General features: G+C 34.2%; 1 protein-coding gene across 1 annotated transcript; it reads right to left on the minus strand.

The window, feature by feature from the left end:
- Positions 1-381: 381 nt before the first annotated feature.
- Positions 382-10,674, minus strand: LOC105445218 (organic solute transporter subunit alpha-like). Its single transcript, XM_011680443.2, has 7 exons — positions 10,621-10,674; positions 6,122-6,291; positions 5,295-5,368; positions 4,276-4,440; positions 2,875-2,986; positions 1,923-2,175; positions 382-782 (listed from the first exon to the last, which is right to left on the minus strand). Exons 2-7 carry the CDS (start codon positions 6,137-6,139, stop codon positions 382-384), a joined length of 1,023 nt encoding a protein of 340 aa, XP_011678745.2. The 5' UTR covers positions 6,140-6,291; positions 10,621-10,674.
- Between the last annotated feature and the right edge of the window lie 260 nt (positions 10,675-10,934).

Genomic DNA, 10,934 nt, shown 5'->3' on the forward strand with positions numbered 1-10,934 from the left:
GCTTTGCGAAAGGGGGGGGGGCGGCACATCTATTGTTTTTGGTAAAAATATCTCTCTAGTGAAGAAGAACCTTTTCTAGCATGCGAGAAACAAAAAAATTGTTCGGCCTAGAATCACGGAAGTTACAAAAGAGGAGAAGGGGGCATTTGAGGCATCGGAAGGTGACAACGATCCTCAAGATTATGTCTATATAATTATAGTTCTATAATAAGTTCTATAAAATAGAACTGACCATCATCTACAAACAAACTTTTTGATTGTCACACAATACAAGGTGGTAGGCTGCTTCTAATGCAGTGATATATTTTCAGTCTTCCTCCACGAAATGTAACTTTCAAAATACCGGTGTCACTTTACGGTGTAAAATGCTGTTCAGTAGAATTAGCCGATACTATGACGCCGCCCCTGTCTGTTACTAGTCATAAATTGTTTCGTGAAGTCTGTCGAAGGTTCTACGACCTTAGTCTTCTCCTCCTCCTCGCACTCCTCAGCAATAGTAGCTAAGTCCTCAGCCGGGTAGAAATCAGTGTTTACATCCCCCGAACCAATGACGGTATGAGCACGTACACGACCGTTCTCAATGCTCGTGATCGACGGGCGTGGCATGTAATGTCTACGATCAGGTAGTCGATATGTAATACTAGGAGGCTGGATGGAACCGAAGAGTTCGGTTGGTATCATGGATACATTCCCCACCACGTTACCTTCGCTTCGTCGATAGTAGTACCTGATAAAAGGAAACAGGATTCCGGCTTCCAAGATGAATACAATACACTGTATGACTGTACGGAAAAACAAAGAACAAAATAATAAATCGATAAATGATTCAATATCACTGTCTCTAAATGTCAAAAGCTTAAAGTTTGTGTTTGCAGTAAATCAGGTAGTTTAGGAGGGAGGAGGGGTAGAGGAGGGCGTGGTAGGAAGGGAGATGGGGAAGGAGACTAGGTTTCTTCGGCAGGGTGAACGGGGGGGGGGGGTCAGGGAGAACATTTTTATTTTCATCGTCATCCAGTGTTATGACTTGTAATATAAATGTTGTTCTTGCTATTTTAATGTATTGTTTGTAATTATTATGATATCAAAATCAATGATATTACATGTAACAAAATATTTTTTTCTTCTTCTTCTCAATTAGGCCTATATGTTACATTGTGTTCATTGAATGAAAAATAAAATACTTTCTAAAACAAAATAATAACTTCAATTCCCATGTAGGTTTGTCTGTTTAACTGCGATTTAGATCAGATTTATTGAGCATGAAACCTGCAGAAAAATCATCGTTGTAGGAAAAATTCAGATCAGTTTGTGTTTTTATCATAAATAACTTTGAAAGTATAATATAGTATATGCTTTTAAATGTTTTCATTATCATAAAGTGAATGTAATATCATACGATATAATTGCAGGTTGTCTCGATCTAGAGTGAAAATGGAGTGTTTAATAATAATAAACAATATTTATAAGGCGCTTAATACTGGTGTCTCTAAGCGCACCATATTCTGACTTAACAATTTAAGTGTTTAGAATTTAAATATTTGAAAAAGGGATAAAAATGATAGTTTGTATTTAGAGCTGCCATTGAATTCAGATATATTGTAATATTGTATATAAAATTAGAACATAACGACATCTCTGCGCCTCATATTCGAACGATAATGAGTTTTCGATTTTAATTCTAGCGATTCATAAACATTATAAAGTGACGTGGAGTAAAACAAACAAAAATGGAGGGAAAATATGAAAGAGATAGTAAATGAGAAAGAGAGCAGGAAAGAGCGAAAGAGAACGGAGACACGGTAAAGAGAGAGACACGAAGGGAGGCAATACTTATAGAAACAGGGAGGGAGAGAGAGAGAGAGAGAGAGAGAGAGAGAGAGGGGGGGGGGGGGCAACAGATACGGAGAAAGTATAATACTCACAGTTGGATCTTGCATGGTTAGAGAAAGGAAAACGACAGCCTAGGAATCGGAATCTCATGAATAGACTGAGTAGTGCTGGTTGGATGTTACAGATCACAATACCAAGCTTGATAAAGGTAAACTTAGTCCGAACATAGAAAGGTTCAAGAAACCTGGTAGAAGCTACATAAATCATGTTCAGAGCCATCATCGCTATCACTGAAGAAAAGATGGTCGTAATATTCACAATCAGGAAGGGCCTATCTGCTTCTACCTAGAAAATAAGGAACATCGAACAACTTTCGTTTGAATTTATGTCTTAATTTCATATCCTGTCCTGCAGGAGAATTTATACAGCCTACCGTATACTAACTTGACTCCGACTTGATTTCTAAGGCAATTTTATTTTCATTAGCTGAGTATTACATTTGTAAATTCTTCTTGACTGGAGTCCCGAAATATATGTGAAATATTTTACCGAAAATTGCGTTAAAGCAAATCAGTCACAACTCGTAAGACGTCGAACCAGTCATGCTCGTCGCGGACTCCCAAACCGACTTGAAACTGAATCGGCCCGATCTGTGATTGAAGGGCTTGAAATACATCCTAAATTCCAATATTAATTCATATTTTTAAATTTCCAAATTTCAATTGGACAGGTTGTATAGGGGTGTAATGTACCTGAGCGATATCAACCATCTTACTCTAGAATTAGGAAAAGAAAGGCCTGTACAAATAAAATTAGGGTGGAATAGTGACTCGATACCGATTCAAGGCTGATAATGACTTCTGACCTATGAGATCACTAATTGTCCTTATTATTTGTTATCAACTCTATTAACTTTATCAAGAAATGTAAACATTGTAAGTTATTAATCTATGAACGTAATTGAGTGGTTAAATCTAATTATCTCTATCCGTTTACATGATATAACAGTAGGACACAGAATATGAAATGAATGAACACCTTTACCTGATCAGTCAAGTATACAGCATCTAACCAAAATAGCACTCCAATGAATGTTGTGACAGGTTTGACTATGGCCACTTGTAAGACGGCGATCTTCAACCATTTAAAACTGTGCCTGCATGTGTTTCAATGAGTAATAGAGAAGTTTTAGTTCACATTATATCAGAACCAAAACGATTCATAAATCATTTCATCGCGGTAGAAATAATTATACCAGAACGATTAAAAGTATCTCTCATTTTGTCTCGATTTGTTTTGAAAGTTTGATGGAGAACATGTTTTCATATCTTCGCCTCAATTTAAAATATATAGTTGAATACAGGTCAATGATTGCTTTATGAAAGAAACTGCCCCAAAGTTATCGGGAAAGGTTATTTTACGCCGTGCAACAAACTTAAGAATAGTTATGCATTGCTAACTTTTGAAAACGTCAAAATTATAACCAAAAAAAGTACGCTGTCTTCAGTAAATCACCTTGCAGTGAGAATTACTGCACACGGACATGGGACTGCACGGTGCGTACACAAAAAAGTGTACCAAACTTGGTAGCTTTTAATTAAAAATGTATACTCTAAAATCTATGTGATCTTCAATCATATTTCATTATAAAGAAGAATTAATACCCAGTCTAATGATACCAGTTTATAATTGTACTGGCAAGGATGACTGAACAGCAGGCTTTTAAAAAATATTGTCAAAAACCTCTTGCATATAAAGTTTGGGCTGAAGAAATGAATGTGGGTCAAAAGCCATTATGTGTGTGTTATCTCATTACAAAAACAATTGCTCAATTATTTACATTGACTATTAGGCAGCTGCAAAAAGGTGTTAATATCAAACCAAACTCAAGGAAATTCTTATTACAAACAAAATGTATGATATTCTCTTCGTTATGATGATTACAATCTTGACTCCATTCTCATCCTTTGTTTATAACAACCTTCTTGAGTGGTAGAAAATAGATAAACTTTATTTGGGACATTATCTTTTTTATGAAAGTTTGCTGTAAATTCTTTGATAATCAACGAATAGATCAGCTTGTTTTCATTAGTGTCAAATTATATAAAGTTTATATAAATTTGACACTAATGAAAAACAAAGACAATGCATTTTCCTTGAAAACGGACAAATATTGCCCCGTCTCATAAAAAAAACACAAAATATAAAGATGATCATTTTATATTTTGAATTACCTAGTTCAGTGACCTAAATTGGCATTACATGCTTTATGTTTAACAGGAGCTAAAAAGAAGTTAATCTAATCACTGTTGCCTTCAAGGCAGGTATTCAGCTATACTTCATTTGCAAATTCAAAGAATCGTCAATCTCCAGGCTGATCAAAATTTATCAGCATTGAAGGTTACGTGATATGATTTTATCCTGAGATGAATCAAGATGAATTACCTTGTTAGTCTCTTCTCTGGTAAACAAGGGCAGCAGCATGTTAGCGGTGTGCTTGCCAGAGGAAAGGTGAAATGCTCGGCTGAAAAATGATACATCATTTTCTCATAACCTCCATAGTAGTTCATTACAATGACCAGGAACTTAAACATGGTGAAGGAATAACATCTGGAAGGTAAAATAATAATCACAAAACCAGAAGAATAGAATTTATTTCTTACCACTAAAATATTATGTTTATTATCGCCACAATGACAATTTGACCTGCCCCCCTCCCCCCCCCCCCAAAAAAAAGAATAATACTTCCAAAGAGTTTACTTCTGCCTAATTGCATAACTTACTGCCTAATTGCGGAGCGCCAGGAGTGTCAAGTATGACACATAGTATGAGCACTATACAAGCCCCGTTATTTAAATTATTACAATTATTATTCCTTACTGACCAAATTTATGGTGAGATAAAGATTAATCACACCATGCATTGAGGATAGCAAAATCAATCATGGTAAAGTTATTCAGAATATTGATTTCACCCGGAAAGAATTTTCAACAGAGTTTTAGGAAAGATGATTAAAGCACATTGGATTTGTTAATGGCTTGCGACACGTATTCATTCATATTTTTTGGACTACGTTTACTAATGAAGTTATTTGAAATATAATTTCATAAAACTGTCAATGTGTACCGATTATAGCTTTCATTTTAAAGCCAAATGTAAAGCACATTTTAAGAAAAGCATTTAAATTTCATCTTAAACGAAGACCAATCAATCATGATAAGCATTAACAGTTTCAATCATGATAGAAGAAAGATGTTTAGACCAAGTTCTCAACGAATTTCGAAAATATGAAATAGAGAAATAATTTTAACATAATAACTTTACATGTCCCCTCTTATCGGATCATATTGCAAAATGTTTTCTTTCACGTAATAAGACATTGACTGCATTCAATCAACCTTTCTGCATCCTTGAACTAGATGCAAAACTAAAGTAAGACACCAAATGTGAATTTAAATACTTACAGCGATGCTACCAAATTACAAAATGCGGCGGATACAGGCGAGTAGACTCCTGGTAACACCACACAACTCATCACCTGAAAGACAGTATTTATATTATCTCATTAACAACAAAAATGCAAGTAACATCTTTACATGGAGATTCAGAATGGTGAGATAGGGAAGGGTAACCGCATTAGTCCATAACATTCGTAGATTACGACAATATAAGAATCAGTATGTTTATGGTCATGCGTGCGGAAAGATGAGGATGAGTTAGACTTTAGAATATTCTTATCTCTTGAAAACACTGGCACACAATTAATCCGAGAAGCTCTCTTTTTTCTTTATTTTAAGTACAATGAAACTTTGATATATCAAAGTTTATGCTTGTTGGAATTTGGCCAAACTTAGCAATTCGGCATCCTTTATCTAAACTGATTCAGAGGTATATGAAAATAGAACATTATCAATACGCCTTTGAATAAAAATTGGTTTAGATAAATTAACAAACCAACAAGCAAACAAAAAACGAAGAAAAACAAAGAAATGAACACCCATTATATTTACAACGTTCTCGACTATGAATCTTCCATGATTGCGTTCAGATGATGTGATCGTATAATTACTTTTTCAACAAACCAAACGATGTTTGAGATGGAGGATATTGACTTACTGGTGTTCGTAGACTTCAGGGCTGTGCACATTAATTTTTCCCCAAAAAAATAAATGATGTTTGAGATGGAGGATATTGACTTACTGGTGTTCGTAGACTTCAGGGCTGTGCACATTAATCCCCCCCCCAAAAAAAAAAAAATGATGTTTGAGATGGAGCCGGGAAATTGACTTACTGGTAATACAGCAATCATCCACCATGTTGTGACGCGATGGTTGGAGACGGTTGAAGGGCGTACATTCCTGTCTAAGAAGCATGCTGACTCAATGAGGCAAGCTACAAGTAGTATCGTCACCAATGTGCAGGCGATAAGCAAAGTCAAGTTGGCAGGCCTTTCTATGATCCCTGAAAAGGTAAAATACTCATGATAAGACCACCATCTAAAGGTATAGAATGCATGGAAATTATGGCGGACCTAATTAAGAGTCGATTTTTACAGTTATTTAACATAATTATCACCAAAAGCAATATATTATCATAATATCATAATAACATAGCAGTATTTTCAGGATGACACACAAAGTCTTATGAATACATAAATTGAAAGTTTAATCTAAGCAAAAAGAGAAAAATAGCCAAGTATACATATGAAAAGAAAAAAATAATCGCTTTTGAAGCCTACCTTCTAGTAAACTGCAGGAATTAGGGAGCAGAAAGTATTAATACATTATCTTTTGATTATTAATCTTTTCTTGTATATATTGTTTTTCCGTCAATGTTGTTTTTGTTGATTTCTCTAATTTCTCTATATATAATTTTAGGTCATGGTTGGCACCCCAACCACAAGTTTGTATTCAAACTTCTTTAGGGGCTCATAACCCCATGTTTTTATATTTCCATGAATTATTGTATATGTAATTCTAAGGTTAAAATAAATTGAATTGAATTGAATTGAATCTTAACATAACCTGGTTATTAGAGAGAGAGATATCTTTGAAGACGGTCTTGACGGCAATCCAAAATTGTCAAATTTTAATTCATAATTATTTTATTGGTATGTGTAGAGGATAGTGATTATAGTTATTCGTACTTTCTACCAGCTTCTCTTTCGTTCCTTATTTTCCTTTGTTTTTCTCCTTTAGGCCAAATATTTTCTTCTAAATCATTTCCTTTGTAATTCTTCATTCTTTTCCTATCTTTCCTCATGTTATTAATTTGTTTAAATCCTTCTTTTATCGTCTATTTCTTTATTTTATTATGAAATACATTACAATTTTTTCATTTTTTATTCTATCATTTCCTGGATAGAAAGAAGAGTTACATAAGGACAGGTATAGAAGAAAATTTAAAAGATATTTAAAAACAAAGAATAAAATTAGGAAAGATATTTAAAAACAAAGAATAAAATTAGGAAAGATAAACAGAAAATATAAAATAATCAAAATTAAGGAGTATATAGGGAATGACAGAATAGAAAATAAAAGGAAGAGGAAAGGGTTGTACATAGTGAAGAAGTCATAGAAGAGAGAAAAGGAATAAAAACTCAAAATGTGCTTTAAATGTGATTTGCATCACTGATAGTGATTGGCCTAGATTCAAGAAAGCATTTCAACTTAATTTTGAGCACAGAACTAATGGGCCAACAAAAATGTCTGGAATTGACAAGAAGAAAAAAAATTGTAGCTCAAAACTGTACAAAAGTATAAAGAGAAAATCCTTTAAAAGATATTTCAAACATTGTTTTATAGCACACAAGTCTACGGAAGAGATTTAAACCGCGCGAATCCTTTCGCTGATGCCGTGTGTTTTAATTAATGAGAGAGATAACGAAGATGAAAACATTGATTTCGCAATGTATGGTTGTGATGATGATGATAATGGTAATAATGTTGATCATGATGATGAAGCTGATAATGATGATAGTGGTAATATTGGTGATGCTAATCAAGATGGTGGTGGTGGTGATGACGATATGGTGAGGCATTGTGTTGATAATGATAATTGATGTAAGTTGGTAATAATGATGGTCGTTGTCAAGAAAGGACTTCGAACTATCGAAAAAAGCGAGAGTATGACTTGTTTTGTACATCATTTAAAAATGCTAGCGATGCAATTAAATTGATATGGTTCGTTTTTTTCTCGTGTGAAATTTGCCGAAAGACACTCATTATTAGTGACAGTATTGTCACGCTTTTTCAATTAAATCCAATCGACCATAGCTCGCTCAAATCCTTTCATCCATTCATTTAATTGTGTACCTGACATCTCTAATCACTCAATATATAGCCGCATTCAGTAGGGAGACAGGATATTTAATTGGGAGCGGTGGGAAAGATCTAACTTTTAATTCAAGGTGATGAAGTATGTAATATACGTCAACATTATTGAACAGTTCCATGAAAGGAAAGAAACGATCATGTGAATAGGCACAATTTATCACTTTCGATTTATTTCAATGCATTAATGGGTTTTATAAAAGGCAAAGGGGTGAGTTATTCATGCTGATGTAATATTTTATAAAACAAAATAGCATCAAGATGTATGTGAATAAGCAAAATAATGGGTACTCCGACATTGATTTATTGCAGCTCCTGAAATAATGAATTGCATTCCAGTTTCCCAGAGAAAGCGTGACAACTGTTATTGTTTTCTAATAGGTATTTCTATTCATTCGATATCGTGATGCGTTTACCAGTAATGTTTGCAAATTTCCTTTCTAATACGTATGTAGGGTGTTACCCAGGCAACGAGTCTCGGACTCCATCTGCTTTGAGAGAGGGTGGGGGGGGGGGGGGAATGGGAAAATCAACGTAAAAAGGAATAATATCAGTCCTTAAAACCTTTTCCCAATCGATGGTCTCATTTATTTGCTTTCACCCATCTAATTAAACAGATGACCCCGGATCTATGGCGCCTAGCTAGCTCCCTGTTTGTAATACATTGCATTAGTTTTGTTAATAATGTGTATCGGTGATGGTGAGAAGGTCATCCTAGTTTCAGAATCGCCTGAATAATAACACAAGAGACGTGAAACTTAGCCAGCTCCCAAATTGACGTACTAAAGAATTTGGAAGTGTACGCCACTCAATTAAGCTAACTACCCACACGACTTAACTAATGACACTTTCACTACTACACTGAGGCACATAAAGTTAGAATATGTTTGTTACCTATTTTCATGAAGTCATTGACATTGTTACAATATGATTTATTTTTGAGAGATAAAGGTTATATCTAATCGGGACTAATCAGTCTTCAGTTATCAATGTAAAGCATGCAAATTCGTTTTGCATTGTTAAATAACAACTTTACACAACATTGGGTGATTCACTCCTTACACAGGGGTTGTATTAAGTTGTGTAAATGAAATTACACAACTTTACACAACGAATTTGGAAGTGTACGCCACTCAATTAAGCTAACTACCCACACGACTTAACTAATGACACTTTCACTACTACACTGAGGCACATAAAGTTAGAATATGTTTGTTACCTATTTTCATGAAGTCATTGACATTGTTACAATATGATTTATTTTTGAGAGATAAAGGTTATATCTAATCGGGACTAATCAGTCTTCAGTTATCAATGTAAAGCATTATTTTGTTTAACGTAACTGAACTCTCATCCCTTTCTTTCTCCCCTTTTAAAAATGTTAAATAACAACTTTACACAACATTGGGTGATTCACTCCTTACACAGGGGTTGTATTAAGTTGTGTAAATGAAATTACACAACTTTACACAACGAATTTGCAGTGTAAAGCTGTGTAATTTATTTTACACAACGTTGTGTAAAGTCGTTACACAACAAATTTGCAGTGTAAAGTTTGATCAATGAAATTATGAGAAGATATTGACTGTTATCTACTAAGCAGAAACCATATTGTCACAATAATCTCTTGAAAAGAGGTAAGAAAAAAAATATGCCAACTTTTTGGGCAAAAGTGTAATTGCATAGAAAGTTGTGATGCAAACAAAAAAACACGCAACTCCCCAAAATTCGAACTTAATGATACTTCCGATTGGTTGAAAGTTAGTCATAGCAGGGATTAAGCAGCTTCTCAGACCAATACTCTAATTATTGTACAGTTTCATGTCACTTAGTGGAAGAGCTTGGTTTCTGCCACTGGGGGGGGGGGCACCCCTCTTACCTTAGTTAATGAATCAGTGTGAATGAAATGCATGAGAAAATCATCGAGTGACGGATTCCATTATTTTGTTTAACGTAACTGAACTCTCATCCCTTTCTTTCTCCCCCTTTTAAAAATATATATGTTCATATGTTTTTCTTTTCTTCATGCACACTTCGTTCACATGAGTATAGACTTAGAGTATACACTAAACTTCTTAATAATTTTCAATATTTAAAGTTGACTCCAAAACATATATAGGAGCAATTTTCCATTTACTATGAAAAATACATCTTTCTTTCATTATCAGCAATTTCGAAACTTCATTGTATTGTTCTTTATTGTATATACACTAAAACATCGAACAAAATGTAAATAATGATTACAAAAAATGAAATCATATCCAAACCACTTTATTTTCACAACATTATTATACTCTAAAGACTACTAGATATTTCAAGTTAAGCCGTGTCTGATGAGTTTTCGTCGTAACAACATAATCACGATAATTCATCCTCTTGTGTCTAATCAATTATAAAGACGCGGTATTTGGTTCACCTTGTAATGAATAATTACTATCCTTTTGCGGAGTATTCCTACCTTTGAGATAATCCTCCGTGCTTGGTAATCCACTTGAATTCTCTAAACAATCTACCGAAGACATCTTTCTTTACAGATATTCAAATTGATGATCAATTACCGTTCTATTCTATTCCACACAATGGTTGAGCCAGTGATAATTACAATCAATAGAATACAACCATGCTGATTAATATCAAGTATAGAATTCCTGAAATTAAACCAGAACCTTGATCCTGATGTTGTCCTCAAAGTTTACTCTCAGGGGCTGCTCAAACTTCAAAACTGATTTTAAACAGGATGTGGATGCGTTGCATAAACATCTCTGATTTTTA

The sequence above is a fragment of the Strongylocentrotus purpuratus genome, unplaced genomic scaffold (assembly GCF_000002235.5).
Source record: "Strongylocentrotus purpuratus isolate Spur 01 unplaced genomic scaffold, Spur_5.0 spur5_scaffold_5, whole genome shotgun sequence".
NCBI lineage: Eukaryota > Metazoa > Echinodermata > Echinoidea > Camarodonta > Strongylocentrotidae > Strongylocentrotus > Strongylocentrotus purpuratus.